The sequence below is a fragment of the Trichomycterus rosablanca genome, chromosome 17, assembly GCF_030014385.1.
Source record: "Trichomycterus rosablanca isolate fTriRos1 chromosome 17, fTriRos1.hap1, whole genome shotgun sequence".
Taxonomy (NCBI): domain Eukaryota; kingdom Metazoa; phylum Chordata; class Actinopteri; order Siluriformes; family Trichomycteridae; genus Trichomycterus; species Trichomycterus rosablanca.
This window is the reverse complement of record NC_086004.1, coordinates 14,708,611-14,734,793: the sequence shown is the minus strand read 5'-3', so window position 1 is coordinate 14,734,793 and position 26,183 is coordinate 14,708,611. Positions and strand designations below refer to the sequence as shown.

The window sequence follows — 26,183 nt, the reverse complement described above, 5'->3', positions numbered from 1 at the left end:
GTAGATAAGTACGTGTATAATATCGGATATCGGCATCGGCCCAAAATTCCCATATCGGTGCATCCCTAGTGATGTGCGGTAATCAGGAATAATAGGAACAAAATGCTACCTTCATTTCCAGCAAGAAAAAGCCTGTATAATTAAAGGCATACAAAAATCAAGCAGACAAGGAATAGCTTAATTTCATAACGTTTGTAAGCTGGTTTGTAAATTGGTTACAGGAACTGAATTAGACCAGCATCTGTTTTAGGGCAGGTGAAAAGCTTTTAAGTCATTTAAGCATTTAGCAGTACTGTAAGCAGTGCCAAAGTAAACCAATACCTGGAATAAATATCACCCATTCATAACCAGGAGCAAGGTAGTGTTTTTTCATTCTAAAAAGCAAACATGCTTGAAGGGGAAAACAAAATATATGGTTGGACAAATACAAGGTAAGATGAAGAGAAACACAAACTTTTTGAGGAAAGAATTACTGTGACTGTAGACAACTTCTGCATTTTCAGAAGGCTTCTTTATGCCAGTAAAGAAGTGTAAAGGGAGGTGTGACCCTGTGTAAGAGAGTGTTAAATAAACTTCATCTGCAGCCAAAATGAAAATAAATAAATAAATAAGACTACTTTAAAAAGCTGTATGTGAATTTTTTACACATTTTTAAAAAACTGTAAAAATGTTTTTACCTTTCATTATAGGTTATTAATGTTTATTTATTTTGTTTGTTTGTTTGTGCATTTTCTCCTCGTTCTCCTGACTTTTAGCGTATCCAATTACCGAATTGCATTATGCTTACTCTCTACTGATGCTGATCCCTGAGCGCCCATTAATGTTTATTGAATGTGGCTAAACAAACAAAGATTTTCTGAAAAGTTTGAAAATGTAATTTGTACACTGCAATAAAACAAAAATTGTGATTTGTTAATCCTCTGACATTTATTTAACCGAAAAAAGTAAAAAGAAAAGATTTCTAGCGTATTCAGTGACCAATTTAACTGTGTTTTGTAAATATGAACAAAGTAAGAATTTTATGCCTACAACACACTCAAAAAGGTTGGGACAGAAACTTGTTCACCAATGTGTTACATCACATTTACTATCAATTACTTTTAAATCATTACTGAGGAACTGAGGAGACTAATTGTTGCAGTTCTTGCTTGTTCAGACAAGTATTTGAGCAAATTAAAAACAGATGTAAGTATTTTTAAATCAGCATATTACAAATCTATGCCAGAATGCTTCTAAAATGCCTCTTCTTTAATAAGTAAATGTGAGTTTTCCTAAATAAAGCAACATATAAACATAAAGACTGTTGTCATGGTAATGTGTACACCAAGTTGTACTCTACACATGTGCGTCATTTGGATCAGATTACTTGTAGCTTACATGTAAACTAGATTTATCAGATTGTTAACTATAGTGTACAAATAAATACAGTGGTACCTTGAAACTCAAGTCAGTTGGTTCTAGGACTGGCGTTGAGTTTAAAAGGCGTTGAGTTTCAAGGTATTTTTTCCATAAGCATGTATGGGAAACCTGTTAATACGTTCCATGGTCCTGTGGAGCTGCCTATATTTTAGGATGTAAAATAATGGGGTTGTTTGACACTTATGCACTGAAAATGACACAAATATAATATCAAAACACTGAAATTAAAAGCTGATTTTTTACAATTTCTCATAACCCCGAGCTGTAACACAAGTTTAAAAGTGAAACAGTGAGGAAAATCCTGCTGAACACAGATACATGTGGACATGAATCTGATGGTTATTCCACACACATGCAGTTTCGTCTCATATGAACACTTTGATGACATTTTACTGCACTGCTCAAGCCGAGCACTGAACAAACCAGCTGTTCATTGTTAATTTGAAATTAAATAAATGAAAAAAAAAAAAACTGAACACATTGAGTTTAAGGGAAATGTTGAGTTTAAGGGTACAAATTTCTCGACGAAGGGCGTTAAGTTTCAAAGATTTTGAGTTTAGGGGATGTTGAGTTACAAGGTACCACTGTACCTTAGTCTTAACCTAGGGTAGATGTGCCTATTAAGTTCACAAAAAATCTTTTTAGGTATTTTAATAAATATTGACCTGATTTATAATGGATATCTGTTGGTAAAATGCAAGATTAATCTCTCATTTAAACATGGATTCATCAGTTTATGTCCATTTTGGAATATAAGATAAAGATGTATTTAAAATAAGTCAAGCATTGTGTGAGGTACTGATTAAATTATCTAATAAACCAAATGAGAAATAAATTTATCTGATAAACTAAATGAGAAAAAGTATCAAAACCACTGCTGTGGGCTGCTCAGGTGGTGCAGCGGTAAAATACGCTAGCACATCAGAGCTGGGATTTCGAATACATCATATCGAATCTCAGCTCTACCATTCGTCTGGGCTGGGCAGCTACATGAACAACAATTGGCTGTAGTTCATAGAGTAGGATAAGTCGGATGGGGGCTCTTCATAACTGAGCAAATTACGACCTCTGCTGGCTGGTTGATGGCGTCTGCACAGAGTTGAGGAATAATGCTGATCAGGGTGTGGCTCTCCGTGCACAAAGCTGATCCACATATGAACTCGCCTCATGCAGGTAAAAAGATGCAGTTGGTTACTGCACACGTGTCGGAGAGGGCGTGTGACAGTCTCGCTCTCCTCAATCGGGGTGAGGGTCAGCTCCAGTGGAGAGGGATCATAACGCAATTAGGTAAAAATTGGATGCTCTAAAAATCGGGAGAAAAAGCATAAAAAAACACTGCTGTGTTCAACATTATCCCATTGCAATAACAGTGTTAGCAGTACCTAGAAAAGTAACTGTAATAAAATAACTGCTGACCATGGCAAAAGATTGGCGAATAAAGGCTTTGAGTGAGGAATAGAAGGTTTCAATACTACCCTACTGGCAGAGGGATACTGTGAGTGCCTTTGGTTGCTTCCAAAAATAGACATTAATAAGAACAAGGTCAAGGACAGACATTGGGGACAAAAAAAGTTACAAACCAGCAGGGGGTAAAAACAACTGTGCACTGACCAAGGGTGAACGCCACTGAGAATCTCTGGAATGTGATTAAAAGATGGATAGTCAAATATATTTTTTAGAGGATTAACAAAACACTAAATAGCAGTTGATGGGTTTGACAATACTTTCAGGTGTGGCAAATTAAAGAAAAATCCTGAATAAATGAAACGTGTATATGCTTTCAGACAGATGTACTGCAAGAAACTATTAAGTAATTAGCATCCCACCATGCCATGTGTAATGTATAAAAAGAAAGAGCAGGTCCAGCTGACCCGAATACTGACTCAAGATGGCAAGAGTACGAGGTGGGTAATCACAGCAATAAGGTTCTGGGTTTGATTTTCAGGTGGACCGGTCTAGGTCCTTTCTGTGTGGAGTTTGCATGTTCTCCTTGTGTCTGCATGTTTTTTTTTTGTTTCTGGTGTGCCAGTTTCCTCACACAAGGCAAAAGACCAGTCAGGTTAATCAGAGCTACTAAAATTGCCCGGAGTGTAGAGCTGGGCGGTATGACAGTACATTCGGTATACCGGCTTTGATTCCTCCTGGATTTTTCATATACCGCCATAACATAGCACAGTTAATACAACAGCTGTAAGCTTCAATGGGCAGCAAATATAATATTGTTCGTCGCTTAAAGTGCTATGGGACGCTGTGCAGATTAGATACAGCTCACATGTACAGTACATCAGGTAGCATTCACATAACAGTGTGAACAGATGAGAGGTTTTTGTACCGTGATACAAATTTTTAGTCATACCGCCCAGCCCTATGCATGTGAACATGTATGTTTGCCCAGTGATGGACTGGAGACTTGTCTGGGGTGTTTCCTAGCATTCACTCTGTAAATCGGACCCACTGCAACCCCAAATAGAATAAAGCGACGATAAAACGAAAAATGAATGAATAAATGAACAATGAGTAACTGTGTAGTATTCAGCAAGAAACAGTACAGTACTTGCATTAATGCTTGACCTCTACAATGAGAGGGTCTTCTGTGCCTTTGGTTTAAGATGTAAGGGGGCATTATTCCTAAAATGGTTTTTGGTCAATCTGTCCCCTTTCAGAGAATGGTCACTGTCTGTTTATTTATTTATTTGGATTTCAACGTCATGTTTTACACACTTTGGTTACATTCATGACAGGAACGGTAAATACTCATTACACAAGATTTATCAGTTCACAAGTTTAATGTCAAACACCACACAGAAAGGACCCGGACCGCCCTACCATGGAATCGATATGTGATCAATGAATCTGGTCGGTGCTACTACTAAAATTATTTTGTTAAACAAGCAACACTTGTCAGGTGAAACAAAAATGCTAAGACACTGAGTTAATGTTTCACTTTAAATCTAAGTGGTAGATTTCTCTTTACCTTTAGATAAGCTAGTTGGAGGTAGTTGTAAGGGATTCTTCTGCGGAAATCCTGAAGAACATCCTCGCTTACTTTGTGCATAGACTGAGGTCCGATTTTTGTTTCAATACAGTCACTGAGACAAGCGGCTCTTCGCAAAACCACATCAAACAAATGGAGCTCAGTGGCACTCGAGCTGAGTTCATGTTCATCGTTGCACTTTAGACTACATCCAATTCTGGTCTGCCGCACTTCAGAGAAACTCCGCAATGCTCCCTCCATGTACATCACCACACTCGCATAATCCCCCTGGTTTAAAGCCTCCACTCCGCTGGCATAAAGCATGTCGTAAGGTTCGAGTGTGGCCGCAGACAGCAGGACTATTTGAAAAATTATTGTTAAAGCGCCACCGGTTTGGAGACTGTGTGCGTTCATCTTCAGCAGGAGAAATCACGCAAAAAGCGCACAGGAGCTAAACAGAAACTTTTCAGCACCATTAAGAGTCAAACATGCTGGGGTAATAATACCAGCCGAATGAATCAGTAGCTTATCTGACAACACACACCACGCTGAGTTCTCTTCTGAACTTTCTCGTGTGCCCATAGTCGGTGACATCGGTGTCACATCGCACCTCCTCCTGAATAACACGAACTCCTCCCCAAATACTGACATACCCTTAGTATGACGTCAGACATTGGATATTAGCTGTCTGTAACGCGAGTTAGGGACCGTCTCAAAAGTGATCACTGGCAGCGAACCGTACATTTGCTGTTCAACAACTACTGAATCCAATGAATGAAGCTTCCTTAACCATTTAATGGTCTCACCAAGAAAATAATGTTTACAAAACTATTTCTTTGCTTTTTTTAGTTTCTTGGCACTATACCAACAACAAACAATTAATATTTTTACTAGTGCATGCAGTATTTTTTTAACTGATTTTTTATTTATCACATAAAACAATACATACAAACTTCCAACATGTATGATATGCATTCGTAATCCCAAAAGAAAAAAGAAAGTGGTAAAAAAAAATAATTAAGAAAAGAGGTAGTTACAGTTCTTGCATTTCAAGCATTATTGGTAACCATTTTTTGTTAAACGTATCTGATCTTAGTTGTAATCTTGCTGTAATTTTCTCCATAATAAAAACCTTTTTAACCATATCTTTCCATTGCACAATGTTGGGAGTTTGATGTTTTAACCAACACACTGTTATCATTTTATTTGATACTAAAAGCAAAATTCTTAATAAATAAATCAAGTCCCCGTCAGTCACGTTATCAGGTGGTATACCTAATATATACAGTGCAGGATCTAATATAAATCTGATTTCTAAAATTTTATTATTCTCTTTTTAAACACTGATTCTGATCATTCTGATAAGATACAAAGCCAAAAATGGACCAGCCCCAAGCTACCTTCGAGGCCTAATCAAACCGCGCTCTGTACCACGCAACCTCCGAGCCACTAGTCTCTCTCGACTTGAGCCTCCACCCAGGAAGGAAGACAAGCATCAAGGCTCTTCTCTGTTCTAGCACCCAAGTGGTGGAATGAACTTCCTTCCGAACATCTGAGTCTCTTGCTGTCTTTAAAAAACGATTAAAAACTCACCTTTTTACTAAACACTTAAGCTGACTTGCACCTATTTACTAACATTTTCCATTTTCCAAAAAAAAAACAAAAAAAAAAACAACAACTTTGGTTCTAACAGGTTTCAGCAGATTCGTGTTCTTTGACTGTTGTTTACTAAAACTTGAGAAATTAAATGTTTACTATGGAAGCACTTCTGTAAGTCGCTCTGGATAAGAGCGTCTGCTAAATGCAGAAAATGTAAAATGTAAATGATAATTTAGGACAGTCCCAAAATTTATGGGTCAAGTCCCCCACTTGTCCACAGTTCCTCCAACATAGCTCAGATGTATTACTATATTTTGATGTAAAAAAAAAAAAGGTGTATTGACGTATACGCAGTATTTTTAATGAGGTTTTAATTAACCTCTACCAAACAGTTGAGATGATCACAAAAATGATGCAACTTTCATGGATGATTTTTCAGCTGCTGGCTTCAAGATGACATATACAGTCATGTGAAAAAGTTAGGACACCCCATGAAAACCTTTGTCTTTTTGAACATATTTAAACATATGAACATTTGAGCTTCATTTAAACAGTACTGAAAGATGAAGCTTATATAATTAAACAACAAAAATGTTAAAAATTCTTTTTAAACACAAGTTGTAAAATGTAATGAACAAAAATGAAAATGTATTGTAAGGAAAAAGTTAGAACACCCCCACATTTATTACTCCTTAAAATGTCTAAAATTAGACCCCGGTGCACCACATAAGCTGCAATGATTAGACCATCTTTAGAGGACATTGGAGTTTTATTTAAATCTCAGTAGTTTGGTTTGCTCTTGACTGTTGAAGTGAGCGTTATCACCATGGTGAGATCTAAAGAGCTCTGTGAGGCCTTCAGAAAGAAGGTTGTAGATGCATATGAGTCTGGGAAGGGATTTAAAAAGATCTCAAAACAATTAGAAATCAGCCATTCCACTGTCCGGAAAATAATTTACAAGTGGAGAACATTTAAAACAAATGCCAACATGGCCAGGTCAGGCCATCCTAGCAAGTTCAGCCCAAGAGCAGACCGCAAGATGCGTCAAGAAGTCTCCAATAATCCTACAATGTAATCACGGGACCTACAGGTAGCTCTTACCACAGCTGATGTCAAGGTACATGAATCTACCATCGGAAAGAGACTGCACAAGTTTGATTTTCATGGGTGTGCAAGGAGGAAACCTTTGCTGTCAAAAAAACATCAGGGCAAGACTAAAGTTAACCAGAGAACACCTAGACAAAGACCAGGACTTCTGGAACAATGTGCTTTGGACAGATGAATCCAAAGTTGAATTATTTGGGCACAGTAACAGAAGACATGTTTGGCGCAAACCAAACAGCATTTGAACACAAGAACCTCATACCAACTGTGAAGCATGGAGGTGGAAATGTCATGGTTTGAGGCTGCTTTGCAGCAGCAGGGCCTGGCAAGCTCTCCACTATAGAATCCATGATAAATTCTTTACTGTATCAGACGGTGCTTGAGGAAAATGTAAGACCATGCATCTGTCCAAAAACTGAAGCGGAAGTGGACCATGCAACATGACAACGACCCAAAACATTCCAGTAAATCCACCAAGTAATGAATCAAAAGAAAGAAATGGAGAGTTCTGGAATGGCTTTCTCCAAGTCTATGTCAGAGATGGTAGATGGTTATAGGAAACGTCTAATTGAGGTTATTTAAACCAAACTGGGAAATACCAGCTATTTGGACATAGAATGTTCTAACTTTTTCCTCACAATAAATTTCCATTTTTATTCATTACATTTTACAGCTTGTGTTTAAAAGTTTTTTTTTTTTTCAGTTTTATTTCATTAGTTATATAAGCTCCATCTCTCAGTACTGTTCAAATGAAGCTCAAATGTCCATATGTTTAAATATGTTCAAAAAGACACAGGTTCACATGGGGTGTCCTAACTTTTTCACATGACTGTAGGTTAGAAAGGCTGTTTTCTTAAAACCATCTACCAATATTTTTGAGTTTAACACATGTCAACCAAGAAGTAGATACAGTCCAAAAAAAGATTATTTAAATACAGCTTATTTGTACCCAAGTATTTAGACCAAATCTTTATTTTCTTCCTTAATAGAGAATTATAAGAATAATCCAGTTATAAGAATTATAAGACCAAACTTACTAAAAATGCCACTGAAACCAAATCTAATATACCATCCAACTGTACCAGCTATGTTTTTTTTTTATTCTTTAATGACAAGATACAAAAAATATGACTTCAAACTCAGTGTGTCACCTAAGCAACAATTCACTTTGAGCAGCATGGGTGATAAAAGGGACTAATCCAACAAGGTAATCCAACTAAATTCCTTTAATCCAATCTCTCAAACTGAACTAACTGCATTAATTAAATCATCAAAGTCAGAGTCATGTATACTTCATCCTGTTCCTACTTGTTTACTTGAAGATTTAAACCTCTTATTAAAAAATCTAGATCTTGATCCAAATATTCTACATTCCACATATAAGCTAATTTCAAACGTTTCTGTTGTCTCCAAGATTCTAGAAAAAGCAGTTTTCCAACAATTATGTTCTTATCTGCACGAAAACAGTATTCATGAAGCATTTCATTCAGGATTTAGACCCAACCATAGTACCAAAACTGCATCAATGAGGGTAAGAATTGATTTATTAATGTCCTCTAATAATGGAGGCATCTCTTTTCTTGTTGTATCAGATCCTAGTGTAGCGCCTAATACTGTAAATCATAATATTGTACAGGAAAGGCTAAAAAATGCAGTGAGTCTTTCTTAAACCCTTTAAAAAGCTTTCAAAAAGGTTTAAATCTTGTTTGACTGACCACTCTCAATTTATCTATGTAAATACTAAATGTACAGTATGGTGTTTCACAGGGGTAAGTATTGGGACCTCTATTATTTACAGTCTATATGCTACCATTAGGAGAAATTATTCATAAACATGGCATCAATTTTCACTGCTATGCAGATGACACAGCAGCCAAACCCGATGATATTAACACAATCAGTAAGATTAAAGATTGTGTAAACGACATAAAAGATTGGATGTCGTGTAACTTTCTTTTACTTAATTCAGATAAAACAGAGGTTTTACTTGTTGGATCAGAGGCTGCGAGAGACAAATTGTCTAACCTGGTGCAAAACCTAAACACTTTCTCTGTTACTCCCACTAGGGTGTCACAATAAATTTAGATTTCTCCTTTGATGCACACTTTATATAATATTATTATAGTTGCATTCTTTCATTTACATAATATCTCTAAAATAAGAAATATACTATTTGTTAATGACGCTGAAAAACTGTAGATTACTGCAATGCTCTTCTCACTGGATGCTCTGGTAGATCCATAAACAAACTCTAGTTGGTTTAAAATGCAGCAGCTTGAGTGTTAATTAGAACTAGAAAGTTTGATCATATTAGTCCTGTTCTATTATGTCTACACTGGCTGCCAATTAAACTCCAGCATTAATTGCAAAATCCTTTTAATAACCTTTAAAGTACTACATGGTCTGGCTCCACAGTATTTGGGTGAGCTTACTGAACACTACAACCGATGTTTACTTTGTGCACGTGGTGCAGGGTTATTATAGTTCCTAAAATGAAAAATAATCAGAGTTGGTGGAAGAGCATTTCCCTACATAGCTCCACAACTTGGGAATAATCGTTCTGCCTCTGTTCGGGATTCAGACACAGTCTAAATTTTTTAGTCCAGATTGAAAACATATTTATTTACTCAGGCTTTTGATTAGTCTTTCCAAACAAGTGATGTGTGGCTCCGATCCTAGAGGTCTAGGGTCTGGGCAGTCTGGTGCTCTCATGTTTGTTGGATTTGCTGGCCGCTATGTGTTGGCTTCTGGCTGTGCCTGGTTTTTGACCCCTAGGTTTTTGACCGGAACTGCAAATTTTCAATTTATTCAGGGATCAGTTTAATTATGTTTTGTAAATATAAACAGAGTTCAAATTTGATACCTAAAACACACTTAAAAATGGGGACAGAAGCATGTTCACCACTGTTACATCACATTTACTTTTAATTACACTTTTAAATCATTGGAAACCACCAGTATGTGGTTATGTTTCAAAAGAAGACAGATGTGGACTTCATTTGCATTGTTAAAAAGTATTAAAAACATGTTTTTAAAAGAGGTTTTTACTTGATTTAGATATTAATTGCCAAAAATACTGACAAAACCTGGTAGATGTATTGCATAAACGTGCTACATTCTACTGTGTAGCATTGCTTGCACAAATATGATCTACATGAGTCAAAATGAAAGGAAAAACTTGTTTTTAAGCCACAATTAGTAATGCATTTTTTTTTTTTTGCAAAAAGAGCAGCATTTAATGAAAATAACATGATATGTGACATGCAGTTGGATCTACTATGTGGTTGTGTGGCAGATTGTGGCACAAATAATAGTTCATGGATAGATGGCAGAATGGATTTCACTAAATGTTATTAAATTTGGAGGGGAAATGTGACAACCAACTAAGCTGAAGGGAGGTTGACAACAGGACAATGATGCTTCAACTGGACTTGAACTGACAAAAAATGTGTAACCCCTGTCATAAATGTAGCCAAAGTGTAAATCATAACGTTAAAATTACAATTATAAAAAGAAAAAAATACAAGCTGGCTACAAAATTGGCGCATTTTTTCTCTGCTTTGAATTGTATAAAATGTTTACGTCAACATCAGTTTACAACCGCTGTATGCCTTTACAGCCATATGCCTAGAAAAAGCACGCTGGCCCCCTCTGGTGGATAATCTCTGTCATGGCGCAAAATACGAATGCTAGGCGGTGAAATACAGCGAAGAGATTATATATAAACCGATCAACCATAACATTAAAACCACCTCCTTGGTTCTACACTCACTGTCCATTTTATCAGCTCCACTTACCATATAGGAGCACTTTGTAGTTCTACAATTACTGACTGTAGTCCATCTGTTTCTCTGCATGCTTTGCTAGACCCCTTTCATGCTGTTTTTCAATGGTCAGGACCCCCACAGGACGACCACAGAGCAGGTATTATTTGGGTGATGGATCATTCTCAGCACTGCAGTGACAATGACATGGTGGTGGTGTGTTAGTGTGTGTTGTGCTGGTATGAGTGGATAAGACACAGCAGCGCTGATGGAGTTTTTAAACACCTCACTGTCACTGCTGGACTGAGAATAGTCCACCAACCAAAAACATCCAGCCAACAGCGTCCCGTGGGCAGCAATAGATGAGTGATCGTCTCTGACTTTATATCTACTACAAAGTGGACCAACTAGGTAGCAGTGGCTAATAGAATGGACAGTGAGTGGACACGGTATTTAAAAACTCCAGCAGCGCTGCTGTGTCTGATCCACTCATACCAGCACAACACACACTAACACACCACCACCATGTCAGTGTCACTGCAGTGCTGAGAATGATCGACCACCTAAATAATACCTGCTCTGTAGTGGTCCTGTGGGGGTCCTGACCATTGAAGAAATAGATGGACTACAGTAAGCAATTGTAGAACCACAAAGTGCGTCTATATGGTAAGTGGAGCTGATAAAATGAACAGTAAGTGTAGAAACAAGGTGGTGGTTTTAATGTTACAGCTGATCAGTATATATGATTATACTGTATATATATATATATATATATATATAAACAATTATACTGTATAATCTACAATTATATTTATTTAGGGATAACAATCAGTTCTTCTAGACAATTGGCAATGAATAAACTAAGAGTGAAAGCGTGCAGGGCTTTCTATGCCATAAAACAACACATTTTAGTAATCAAAAAGTGGCGCCAAATATTTAAATCAGTAATTGAACCCAAAAGAACTTACACTCAGAATACATATATAAAAGAAAATTGAAATCAAAGTATTTGATGCTTTACCTGAACCTGAATAAATTAAATTTATAAGTATCTTAAATGTGCACAGAAACACCACTAACAATGTGTGCAGGGCAGAATTAGGCATATATCCACCCATGATCAAAATACAAAAAGAGCAATGAAAACATCTAAAACAAAGCAATCTTCACCAATATAATTCTAAAGCTTTGCAATTCCGAGAGCTGAAAAGACACCAGTCCCCTCATCAAACTGGTCTTGAGCACTGCACCGAAATACCACTAACACATACTAACACACCAGTAACACACTATAAAACTATCAAAGACTCTGAATAGGACCAGAACCTATTCAGAACTGATCAAATTACACAAAAAATAAAGATTACTTATTTGGCCTTCTGGGAAAAACAAACTAAACTCAAAGTGAACTGAGGTGTTATTTGGCTTTAAACATGCAGTGCAGTGTAGCAGATTATATCAGCACTTTATCAGATTCAAATCTCAGAAACACCCTTAACGAAGTACAGACTCAGCGACGGGACGACACTGACAGTCCTGAATGTCCCGAAGAGCAGAGAGTGTGTCGACACCGCTCACTAAACGAAACAGAGACTTCCTCACTTTGGCAATACAATATTTGTCATGCTAATGAAGCACCTTGAGTTGAACTGAATTGAAATTGGGAGAGAGAGAGAGGGAGGGGGAGAGAGCGTACTCGTTTCAGTCTGACTGACTCAGCTAGCCACTGAATCTCGAGGAAAAGCCGCTGGAAACGTTCGGCTACAACATGGAGGATATAAGTATCGACAGAAATAGACTCCCTGGTGTCAGAGAAGGTGAGTGTAATGAGTGGCGCAGCATTGTTTACGCCTTTATAAAGAAATAAACACTAGGCACTTTATCTCAACTTGCTAGTTAGCTACACATACACGACATATTTATTTATCTGTTAGAACTGATGAGAGCAATATGTTCCGAGCCTGCTTTTTGAGCTAATATTTGCTAGGACATCCACTATGCAAACTATTTAAAGATATAGGTTATATAAAACAAGTTATCAGAGTACGTTTTACACCCGTAGCGTTAAGCTATGGTTTTGCTGGGTTATTTGCTAGCATTTGTAGCTAGCTAGCTAGGTAGCTACTTGGTTAGCATAATACCACATTGTTAAAACAGCTGGCCGGGTTTGTATTGGTTTTGTCTGTCATTGTTACAAATTATGTTATTGCTGTAGTGTTTCATCCCACAGCTATATTCTTTAAGAAATCCCAGTTTAATCTCAGTGACACATGTCGGATGACGGGAAACATTGCATTTACAGTAGCATCGTTTGGTCCTGATGAGTGTGTAATGGCAAGTCCAGCAGATTGTGCACAGGATCAGTAAAATAATTACCAGTTATTAATCTGCAGAGCGTAATAATGTGTTATTATGATGCACAAGCGCACGCGAAATATTAAGTGGAATATTTTGTATTCTCTAAGACATGTATATGGTCATAAATTGACAGTGTGGTTACTACTATTTAAATAATAAAATCCTACATAACATTAAAACCACTTCCTTGTTTCTACACTCACTGTCCATTTTATCAGCTCCACTTACCATATAGAAGCACTTTGTAGTTCTACAATTACTGACTGTAGTCTATCCGTTTCTCTGCATGCTTTGGTTAGCCCTTTTTTACCCTGCTCTTCAATGGTCAGGACCACTACAGAGTAGGTATTATTTGGGTGGTGGATCATTCTTAGCACTGCAGTGACACTGACATGGTGGTGATGTGTTAGTGTGTGTTGTGCTGGTATGAGTAGATCAGACACAGCAGCGCTGCTGGAGTTTTTGTAAATACAGTGTTCACTCACTGTCCACTCTATTAGACACTCCTACCTAGTTGGTCCACCTTGTAGATGTAAAGTCAGAGACGATCGCTCATCTGTTGCTGCTGTTTGAGTTGGTCATCTTCTAGACCTTCATCAGTGGTCACAGGACGCTGCCCACGGAGTGCTGTTGGCTGGGTATATTTTTGGTTGGTGGACTATTCTCAGTCCAGCAGTGACAGTGAGGTGTTTAAAAACTCTTATCAGCATTGCTGTGTCTGATCCACTCATACCAGCACAACACACACTAACACACCACCACCATGTCATTGTCACTGCAGTGCTGAGAATTACCCACCACCTAAGTAATATCTACTCTGTAGTGGTCCTGTGGGGGTCTTGACCATTGAAGAACAGCATGAAAGGGGGCTAACAAAGCATGCAGAGAAACAGATGGACTACAGTCAGTAATTGTAAAGCTTGTGTGTAAAAACAAGGAGGTGGTTTTAATGTTATGGCTGATCGGTGTATGTTCACAGGAAAAAAATTTAAATGTTTATGGTTTAGTAGACGTATGTAATATGGTAAAATAAATAAAATATAAAAAGGGGTCGTTACATATGTTAGTTTTTTCCCCCCTCAGACTTCATGTCTTGATCGAGGTTACAGTGATTTTGCAAATGCTACAAGTGAACTATTAAAATATACACTGACAAACTGCTGAGGATGGAGAAACAACCAGTAAAAGTTGAACCAGACTGAAACTTGGTGCTTTTACTGACCTTCCTGTTTGTTGGGCTGTATAAACTGACTGAGCATTTGACTTTTAAGTCTAAATGTTTTTTTTTTTTAAATCACTGGATGGATAGTCATTAGGAATCTGTATGGATATGTGCAAAAATACACAATACAGCTGTGACATCAGCTAATAACCAGCAGTGATAACAGTCCTGCTTTTTGAAATGTTTGTTTGTTTGTTTATTAGGATTTTAACGTCATGTCACACTTTTGGTTACATTCATGACAGAAATGGTTACTCATTACACAAGGTTCATAACTTTTCAAGGTTATATCAAACATAGTCATAGACAATTTAGTGTCTCCAATTCACCTCACTTGCATGTCTTTGGACTGTGGGAGGAAACCGGAGCACACGGAGGAAACCCACACAGACACGAGGAGAGTGCTGTGAGGCGACAGTGATACCCACTTAGCCACTGTGCCGCCCCTTTTTGAATTGAAGACCCTTTCTGTAATACTTAGAATGAATACACCTACAGTTCTATAGAATATGTAACTTGACCCTTGTAATAGTTGTACACTTGATTTGAGTTCAAATAAAAAAATAGATTGTGTTTACAAGCATAGAATAATTATATAACAGCAACAAATTAGATGTATTTATTATTTAATTACCCGGTTTGCTGGGTGAGCTTAAAGGAATCTGAGTCACTTTGACAAGAACCAAATTATGGCTAGAAAACTGGGTCAGAGGAACTTCTAAACAGCAGGTCTTGTGAGATGTTCCTAGCATTCAGTGGTTAGCAGTTACCAAAATGCGGTTCTTGATGCAGTGCCGTCTGAGGGATCGTAGATCACGGGCGTTCAGCTTAAGCTTGCACCCTTGGCCTTTACACACTGAAATTCCTCCAGATTCCTTAAATCGTTTAATGATATCACGCACTGTCAAGAGAGAAATATGCCAATTCTTTCCAATCTTTCCTTGAGGTACATTGTTTTTAAACTTTTCAATGATTTTCCTCACACATTTGTTAACAAACAAGAGATCCTCTGATCATCTTTGCTTATCAAAGAAATTCCTGGATGCTGCTTTTGTACCAAACCATTATTACAATCACCTGTTTGGAATCACATAATTATTTAGTTTTTTCACCTCATTACTAGCCCTAAATTGCCCCGTCCCAACTTTTTTTTTGGAATGTGTTGCAGGCCTGATATGCAGGAATGGAGGTATACTAACAAATGAAATAAAGTTGATCAGACAGAACATGAAATGTCTTGGATTTAAACTGTCTGCAATCAAATAGAAGTCAAAGTAAATGTAAGGAACACTGCATTTTTGTTTTATTTGCATTTTTCATTGTGCTGGACAATAATTCGATATCGATATATATCGCGATAGAAAATGTTTCAATAATGGTGATATGATTTTTAAACAAATTCGATCGATATGCATTACGTCAGTGCGCTTTGCCCGTGTTACTTTTTTGCGGAAGCATTTCTGCTCGCAGGTGTTCCAACAGGGACGCAATTCAACAGCGCACCTCAAGCGAGTAGTTCTCCATCAAAACAGTGCAGTTACACACTCAACATAAATGTCAACCACCAACACAATTACAGGAAAAGTACTAGTACTGAGTACTAATACCAGTTATTAATATTACTTCTTATTAGTTGTGGTGCGCTACGGGATATTCGCGTTCCACTGTTGCCAGATTGGGCTGTTTTCCTCCTAATTGGGCGTTTTTTTTTTTTTCAAATACAATTTAATAGCATTTAAATAACACTTCTATTAAAAAGAAAATATTCAGTTTTAAGAAGCCCCAGCATTGTAGAAGGCTATTAAAAGTTAAGTCAATTTTCAATGCTGATTTGGCTTAATAGTGTTGGTCAGAATGTATCATATTCTTGAAAGAAAATTAAAATTTGTTTTCCATGCATTCACACTGGCATGTTCTGGGGTTCAAATGAGTCTCATCAGTACACACAAGTTTGCAATCAAATGATCAAGTTTTGCAAAGGAAATTCTGTTAAGGTTATAGGTAGAGATGTACCGATCGGGGTTTTTGGCACCGATTCCGATCTCCTTTCAAGGATATCGGCCGATAGCCGATTCCGAGGGGGGGGGGGGGGGGGGGGGGGCGTTGCAAAATTAAAAAGCTTAATTAAACTGCTATTACCACAGATCTGTAACCGACTCAGACTCGTTCCGTCTAAGGAGCTAAAAGTTTTCTGATGATCCTAAAAGTTCAGCAGATGATCCTGAACTAACGAATTTGGTAATGAATAAACTTTTGCCTCCGATTGGCTCTGTAACGTTTTCTGTTCTCATCTACATCAGAAGCAAGAACCACTTACGATTTACCAAAGTGAACCAGGAGTTTATATAACGTGCTGATAGAATCGACTCAGATGTGACCGGGTTGAATTATGTTTTTAAAGTAAATATTTCAATCAGCAAAATTACATCGTATGTATGATGCACAACGTAAATGATGTTATTTTAGGTCATGAAGAGCTTTCACGATGGTTTCTGTACGATTGTTGACGAATTTTGATGCGATGGTTGGTGCTTTGTAGCTCAAAGTCTGGATCAATCCACTGAGCTGTTAAGCTTAACGTGATCTTTTATATATCACACGATCGGATCGGCTACATTTAGGAAATATCGGCCGATCGCCGATAGCATATTTTGATTAAAAATCGGCCGATACCGATTCATAGCCGATCGATCGTTCCATCTCTAGTTATAGGCTATATTTTAGTTTTTCACAGTGATGTAATTCTACATGGTACTCACTGCCTGTATAGGTAAACAAGTGAGTGACCAAAACACTACTAGATCAACAGCTACTAGCCACATACAAAAATAAGGTATCAGACAGTTTCTGTGCCACCCCTGTGTGAGCAATGGTCTCAGTCTGGCCACCCCTATGGAAATTGTCTGGCTTTGCCACTGTCCACAGTTGAAAAAGAAGCAGACGAAATAGCTGATAAGAGATGAAGGACTAATTCAGTGGTGTATTCAGCTTGTATTTCTTGCCAGAAACCAGAAAAGAGGTTTGCAGGTACAGCCATCCAATTTTGGTGTTTTTGGCAGTTTTTCTGACATTTGTGTTATTCATATTGATATCGGAATTATATCGTATCGACCGAAATTAGGAGTTATATCGTGATGTAAATTTGAGCCATATCGTCCAGCCCTAATTTTCCATACTGTCCCAACTTTTTCTGATTTGGGGTTCGTAAATGTATGTTGTTGATATGCACCCAAATAGATTCGTTTTTAGAACAAAAGTGCAAGTTATTTTATTATAACGGCAGTGACTCACACTGTATCAGTAATTACTTTTACCACCTGCCCAGAAAGTATAAAGCAGTTCCACATTTTGCTTAAATACATTGTATAGACAAACAAACATGTAACCTGATGTGACAGCAAAAAAACTCAGATTGTAATGCTGTAGTGTATTGGTGTTTGAGAACATATTTTTATAAACAGCTCTCATGAGATCCACCCACTACATCTAAATCAGATTGTGGTCTGTACACAGGTTTGTTGTTACTCGAATGACTGCAGTTGCACTGATACTGTGGCTGTAAAACAACCATGGCTGAATCACCATGCTTGACAGTTGGTATGAGGTGTTTGTGACGATACGCAGTGCTTGTTTTTTTGTCAAACATGATTCTGTGTATGATGATCAAACATTCTCATCATGGTCTTATTCATTCAAAGGATATTGTTCAAAAATTGTTGTTTGTACTGAGTTTTGATCTGGCAAAACTCAGTATATTCTTTTGGTACAGAAGGGGCTTTTTGTGGACCAATCTTGGGATGCCCAAGTCTCAGAAAGATCGGCAACTTTCTTGAACCATCTCACGAATTTATGAACAAATTTTTCCACGATAGAATGGCAAACTGCTGAGTAGCAACAGTTACTTTTCCTTACATCCTGGCATGATGTGGACACAAATGTCTGAGTATTCCAGAACACCAAATGCCAGTAGTTGTACTTTTATAGAGATGCTCATTTCTTACTGATTCACTAATTTGGTGTGTTTGATAGGCAACACCAGTGTACTACTTACTCTCTTATAATCAGTATTAAAGTTGAAAGGGTGTGGTTACTTTTTCCCCCCACATGATTTCTAAATTTTGGTCAGCGTTTGTGAAAGATAAAATATATATACCGTAGGGCTGTCACGGTGAAAGAATTTCCCCTTGCGATATTCAGCCTGTCTCAATATTGAGGTATGCAGTAATATCGCCATTTTTTTTTTTTTTAATTACTTAATTGATCTGTATTTTAGAGCTATATAAACAAGCTCTATTGTTAGGCTATGATTCAGTATATTATTGCTTTATAATGACAAAGATGAGACAGCTTTAAGACCAATGAAATGCGTGTTTATTTTAAAATACAGAACAGAGCAGGGATGCACGTCTTTTCTCTATTAAAAAAAGGTTTAAATTAAGCTTCTAGCCTAGGCTAGATATACACTGTGAAACGAAAAAAAAAGTGTTTAGGCTAAATATTTTAAACGCACATCTAATCAAAATATGGTAAAAAAAATAGAATAAAGAATAAAGTCTGTAAGACCTTAAACCTGCGTTATCATGCGCGCTAGAAGAACCAACATGTTCACCTGATGTGGTTTAGAGAGGATCTGAGTGGGGTAGTGATGTTCCCGACGGCACTAACAGTCTCTCTGATGGTGTGCTCGTTGCACTAATACACGTGTACTGTACCTGCATGCGACTTTACAGAGCAGAGCAAATCTAGCCTGGTTATTGCGCCACTATTAACTATCTATTTAGTAGGTATAATTATAATAACAATATATACTACATTTTAAGTTATTATTCGTTTCAATACATTTTTATTCAACGAAAAAATAAATTTAAATCATTCCAGCAAGCCAGCAAGAGAATATTTGCAGGATGCAATGCCATATTAACCATCATTAAGTGTTTTAGTACGCCGAGGCTGTTTGAATATAGTCTAAATTACAAGTATTTATTGAGTGTGAACTCAATTTGATCATTAATAAACTTGCCTATAATTCATGTTGCGATTGTTTCCATTTTAAAACACAAAGCCTGACACTCAGCAGCAACGCATGAGAACAGGTTGCAATGAATTTATTTAACATTTATTACGCCCAAATGTAAGCGTAAAACAAGATGGACCCTGCAAAAAAAAAAAAAAAAAAAAAGAGAAGAGAAGGAAGAAAGAAAAAACGTGAATATCGTGGTGATGCGGTTGCTTGGCATGCCCTGCGGTTGGCTGGTCTATACCGCAATATTTCAAAATTGCGGTTAGCGCGACAGCACTAATATACCGATTACCTCCTTGTTTCTACACACATTGTCCATTTTTTCAGCTCCACTTACCATATAAAAGCACTTTGTAGTTCTACAATTACTGACTGTAGTCCATCTGTTTCTCTGCATGCTTTGTTACCCCTTTTTCATGCTGTTCTTCAATGGTCAGGACCCCCACAGGACCACTGCAGATCAGGTATTATTTGGGTGATGGATCATTCTCAGCACTGCAGTGACACTGACATGGTGGTGGTCTGTTAGTGTGTGTTGTGCTGGTTTGAGTGGATCAGACACAGCAGCGCTGATGGAGTTTTTAAACACCTCACTGTCACTGCTGGACTGAGAATAGTCCACCAACCAAAAATATCCAGCCAACAGCGCCCCGTGGACAGCGTCCTGTGACCACTGATGAAGGTCTTGAAGATGACCAACTCAAACAGCAGCAATAGATGAGCGATCATCTCTGACTTTACATTTACAAAGTGGACCAACTAGGTAGGAGTGGCTAATAGAATGGACAGTGAGTGGACATGGTATTTAAAAACTCCAGCAGCGCTGCTGTATCTGATCCACTCATACCAGCACAACACACACTAACACACCACCACCATGTCATTGTCACTGCAGTGCTGAGAATCATCCACCACCTAAATAATACCTGCTCTGTGGTGGTCCTGACCATTGAAGAACAGGGTGAAAGGGGGCTAAAAATGAATGAAGAGAAACAGATGGATTACAGTCAGTAATTGTAGAACTGTCAAATTGTCAAGTTTTAGACTTATTCGTGTAAACACAGTGTCACCAGAGTGGTCAGGAAGGTTTTAAACAACAACATGTAATGTGTGAAATAGGGATGCTGACCTGGTATCCCTATTTCACAGCATACTAGTCACAAAACAAGTGACACTGTTCTGGAGGGTTCCACAATTAGCAGTTTAATCAGTAATCAAGATTGAGTGTAAATAAAGCGTCATCTAAGTATAATGCTTAGTATTTAATGCTTAGTCTTTGCAAGCAAAAAAGGGTTTTGATTCATCACTTTGTGTCAAACTTTGTGAAAGAATTGTCTGTCAGGTCAAATACAATGTTTCTCAGCTTAATGTTGCACATAATTTAAGTTTTTCACCTTCTACAGTTCATAACATCATGAAAAGATCCAGGCAATCAGGAGAAATCTTGGTGCATCAATTTCTTAATTTGTTTATATTTCAAATGTAGAATTAAGTTTGTTATTGAAAACACTGTTTTCAAAAGGACAAATCTTTTCTTTGTTCTTTTGTCTGTTAAATAAAAGTTTAGGTGAATTAACAAAATACAGATTTGAGTTTTAATTGCATTTTTAGTAACTGTCTCACCTTTTTTTTGGAAATGGAGTTTGTAGCAATTTAGCTAATTTAGCTTGCTTAACTTATAAACAAGGTTTATAAATGCAGTTTTATGTTCTAAAATTAAATTTGTAATTTACTGGCAGTCAACTGGTTAGTAAGCTTCTTCCCCATTTCATATAACAGTTTATTAATTTGAGGTGCCCCTTCAGAGGTCAACAACGCAAACCATTTGTGCTATTGGTTGGACACAGTTTGTTAACTGGTTCCTGGAGTGACTGGGGCTTAACAATAGGGAAGTTATGTTTAATAGTGAAACTGTTAGTGCTTTATTTTTTTCTTTTAAGCAAATCAACGGGTAAAAATAATTGGCATGTTTATACAGTTTGTCTCAGACATTTTTCTGACATTGGCTTAACCTGATTTCCTGTTCCTTTTCCAGATTCTTTGGGTTTCTTAAAGCATGTAGCCACAGTGGTTTTAGTTCCTCATTTCTTAGAATTGGTTTTCAGTTTTAATGTGTATCTGTCTTACTTTCAGTATGTCTTTCAATCAGCATACAAAATCAGTATTTACCAGTATTTTCTTTATTTAATACTGATACTAAAGTATTCACATAACTTCTTGATATTTGTCTTTAAATCCCCAGAAATGTACAGTTTTACTTTATTGTTTTATTTTGGCAAATCCAGTGTTTAGATGACCAAAGTATGCTGTTGAGTAGTCAGATTACTAACAGAAACGAACCATGATAAAAATATTATTTTGCATGTTAAAAAGGTTTTGAGAACAGTTTAGAACCGAGCATTATAAAGATGATCAAGTTTGCATCCTGGCATTAACTAACAAAATCCAGTCTGTCCTGTTGATGTTTGTATTAAAACCACACCCAAAACAATTTATTCTTTTCAACTGTAGTAAACATTTTAGTACCTCATTTTATTTATTATGTGATAGAGGCCACTACAGTTTTCATCCTCTTCCCCTCTTCATTGCTTCCCATGCTCATCACCTTTATTTATCCAGACGTAGTTTTTAGAAACATCAGCTAATTTAGAAATATCAATTTTAGTTTTAGTTTTTTGTTTGTTTGAAGTGATCAAAAAAGACTTATTTCTTTACATTTGTGCTGCCAACTAATATAACAAATATCTAAGAAATTGGAAAATATTCAATTTGAGTTTATCTCAGAATTACAATGTTGTTCGTGAAAGGTGAATGACTGGAGTATCTCTTTTTCCTTGAGATTTGACCTGTTTCTGTGGAGAAAGAGATCCTAGTACTTGAAGGAAATTGCAGGCTGCGGCTGGCAGAACCCAACACAGTACTTTGGCTCCTTCTTTACATAGACAGGAGGTTGGAGAGGCCTACTTGGTTGAAGGGGCAAGCCATAGCCTAGTGGTTAAGGAACTGGACTAGTAATCAGAAGGTCGCTGGTTCAAGCCCCACTACTGCCAGGTTGCTGCTGTTGGGCCCTTGAGCAAGGCCCTTAACCTTCAATTGCTCAGACTGTATACTGTAACTGTTAACGTAAGTCACTTTGGATAAAGGTGTCTGGTTCTGGAGCAGTCTGGTTCTTTTCTGTGTGGAGTTTGCAGTGTAATATGACCGAGGTGTACCCCTCACATTTCTGCAAATATTTCATTACATCTTTTCATGGGACAACACTATAGACATGAAACTTGGATATAACTTAGAGTAGTCAGTGTACAACTTGTATAGCAGTGTAGATTTACTGTCTTCTGAAAATAACTCAACACACAGCCATTAATGTCTAAATAGCTGGCAACATAAGTGAGTACACCCCACAGTGAACATGTCCAAATTGTGCCCAAATGTGTCGTTGTCCCTCCCTGGTGTCATGTGTCAAGGTCCCAGGTGTAAATGGGGAGCAGGGCTGTTAAATTTGGTGTTTTGGGTACAATTCTCTCATACTGGCCACTGGATATTCAACATGGCACCTCATGGCAAAGAACTCTCTGAGGATGTGAGAAATAGAATTGTTGCTCTCCACAAAGATGGCCTGGGCTATAAGAAGATTGCTAACACCCTGAAACTGAGCTACAGCATGGTGGCCAAGGTCATACAGCGGTTTTCCAGGACAGGTTCCACTCGGAACAGGCTTCGCCAGGGTCGACCAAAGAAGTTGAGTCCACGTGTTCGGCGTCATATCCAGAGGTTGGCTTTAAAAAATAGACACATGAGTGCTGCCAGCATTGCTGCAGAGGTTGAAGACGTGGGAGGTCAGCCTGTCAGTGCTCAGACCATACGCCGCTCACTGCATCAACTCGGTCTGCATGGTCGTCATCCCAGAAGGAAGCTGACGCACAAGAAAGCCCGCAAACAGTTTGCTGAAGACAAGCAGTCCAAGAACATGGATTACTGGAATGCCCTGTGGTCTGACGAGACCAAGATAAACTTGTTTGGCCCAGATAGTGTCCAGCATGTGTGGCGGCGCCCTGGTGAGAAGTACCAAGACAACTGTATCTTGCCTACAGTCAAGCATGGTGGTGGTAGCATCATGGTCTTGGGCTGCATGAGTGTTGCTGGCACTGGGGAGCTGCAGTTCATTGAGGGAAACATGAATTCCAACATGTACTGTGACATTCTGAAACAGAGCATGATCCCCTTCCTTCGAAAACTTGTGGCGCATCCTCAAGTGGAAGGTGGAGGAGTTCAAGGTGTCTAACATCCACCAGCTCCGTGATGTCATCATGGAGGAGTGGAAGAGGATTCCAGTAGCAACCTGTGCAGCTCGGGTGAATTCCATGCCCAGGAGGGTTAAGGCAGTGCTGGATAATAATGGTGGTCACACAAAATATTGACACTTTGGGCACAATTTGGACATGTTCACTGTGGGGTGTACTCACTTATGTAGCCAGCCATTTAGACATTAATGGCTGTGTGTTGAGTTATTTTCAGAAGACAGTAAATCTACACTGCTATACAAGTTGTACACTGACTACTCTAAGTTATATCCAAGTTTTAGTTCTATAGTGTTGTCCCATGAAAAGATATAATAAAATATTTGCAGAAATGTGAGGGGTGTACTCACTTTTGTGATACACTGTATATTGGGATTTTAAAGAGGCACATGCTTCCATCATGCTTTTAATGATATTATTGTATTAGTAAAGATTAAGTGTGTTTTTGTTGGTAAAAATTTTGTTGTGCCTTCTTTTTCACAGTGTGCCGGGACTTTGCTGTTCTAGAGGATCACTGTCTGGCCCACAACCTTCAAGAGCAGGAAAGTGAGTACACAAATAAATCACAGGAAAATCTCATTCATAAAGTGCAACTGCCTAAACTGCAAACACCTTTTTATTAATGTAATTATCCAGTTATAAGGCAGCATTGTGATGCAACAGAAACATTCCAGAAGCTTTAATTAATGTTTACATTAAACATCAGAATGTTCAGTAAATATATATCTTGCAGACAAAAACTCCTTACTGATAATAAGTTTGAGGAGAATGACGATACAGCTAGGCAACTGTAAATTAAATAACCACTTTCAACAACCGTCATCATCAGAAGAGATTTCCAACATCTCAAACTTTAGAGCATCTGGATTAAAACAGCAGTATACTATGGTAGGTTACATTTTTGCCAGCAAGGAACAGAGATCATGGTTTTGAAGTTGCAAGCCTGGATGTTCAAAGGTTTAACTCCTACATCAGACCTGCTGTAACAACAGATGTTTCAGCCATTGCCCTGTTCTCTGAATTGCAAGCAGTAGCCTAGTGGTTAGGGTACTGAACTAGTAATCAAAAGGTCGCTGGTTCAAGCCTCACCACTGCCAGGTTGCTGCTGTTGGGCCCTTGCTCAATTGCTCAGATTGTATACTGTAACTGTACTGTAAGTCGCTTTGGATAAAGGCGTTGGCTAAATGCTGAAAATGTAAATTGCAGTGGTAGTTTGGTTAATTATTTACAGTGGATTTTGGAAGGGGGTGGAAAATTAGGTCCCCCTCAATGTTCAATTCATGGCTATGGCCTTGGTACCTTTACCATATATGCTTTGTGTATGTTTGTCTGTTTTTTTATTTGGATTTTTAATGTCATGTTTTACACCCTTTCGGTTACATCCACGACAGAAACAGTAGTTACTCGTTACAAAAGACTCATTATTTTACAAGGTTATATCGAACACAGTCATGGACAACTTTGTATCTCCAATTCACCTCACTTGCATGTCTTTGGACTGTGGGAGAAAACCGGAGCAGTAAACCCACGCCGACACAGGGAAACATGCAAACTCCACACAGAAAGGACCCGGACCACCCCACCTGGGGATCGAACCCAGGACCTTCTTGCTGTGAGGTGACAGTGCTACCCACTTAGCCACCGTGCCGCCTTTTGTGTATGTTATATTGACTTGTGACTTGGCTTGGGCTCTCTCTGAAGACTCGTGATTTGACATGGACACGACTTGTGAACTCACTGTCACTGTATATTGAAAAGTGAAATATGATCTTTGTGTAGTATGATTCTAATTTTTATAAACACAAATATGCTGGTAGTTTACTGCCCACAGTCTCAGTTTGTTCTGTAGGTGAACTGGTTAGTAATCACAGCTTTACAATACTCTGTATCGTTATTAACACTTTATAAAAAAGATTCTATCTTTGTCTAAAAGTAGCATTCACTCAATGCGTTTAGACCAGTGCAGCTTTTTGTCGATTTTAACATTAGAAGCCCGGTTTATACATGAGCAATGCAGAGACCACAGTGTCTAGTCAAAACAACATCAATATGATGATCACAGGGAACTGCACGTGTCTTTTTTTCATATAACATGTATTTTTATGCCCTGTTGGATGCAGCTGTTTTGTTTTTTTTCCCTTTGTTTGCTTTTCCTCTGCAACTTCATAGCTTATCTTGCTGTTACTCAGTAGAACAATGTCACGCATGGCACAGTAAGAAATGCTTTAGTCATTGTTTGCACGTCTACAAACATTCAACACACACTAAGATTAACAACAGGGATTAAGAAAGTGCTTTAGTCAGAAACACCATGTAGCTGAATGGAGGGATTTAAAAAAGATTTTTGATATCCTTCAAAAAAGAATGAAAATGAGCAAAACTGCACCTGATCTTCTTAAGGACTGAATTTAACGGTAGCAAAGGA

General features: G+C 37.9%; 2 protein-coding genes across 3 annotated transcripts in view; one reads left to right on the top strand and one right to left on the bottom strand.

The window, feature by feature from the left end:
* p3h2 (prolyl 3-hydroxylase 2) overlaps window positions 1–4,807 on the bottom strand; it is a 108,894-nt gene extending 104,087 nt beyond the window's left edge. Inside the window, exon 1 of the mRNA XM_063012433.1 lies at window positions 4,394–4,807. Within this exon, the coding sequence (XP_062868503.1) occupies window positions 4,394–4,807 (414 nt within the window). The remainder of the gene's footprint in view (window positions 1–4,393) is intronic.
* Window positions 4,808–12,534: 7,727 nt separating this feature from the next.
* Window positions 12,535–26,183, top strand: part of ccdc50a (coiled-coil domain containing 50a) — a 32,946-nt gene continuing 19,297 nt past the window's right edge. For both annotated transcript variants that reach the window (XM_063012435.1, XM_063012434.1), the window contains exons 1-2: window positions 12,535–12,677; window positions 24,242–24,304. In XM_063012435.1, coding sequence (XP_062868505.1) covers window positions 12,629–12,677; window positions 24,242–24,304 — 112 coding nt within the window. In that variant the 5' untranslated portion in view covers window positions 12,535–12,628. The remainder of the gene's footprint in view (window positions 12,678–24,241; window positions 24,305–26,183) is intronic.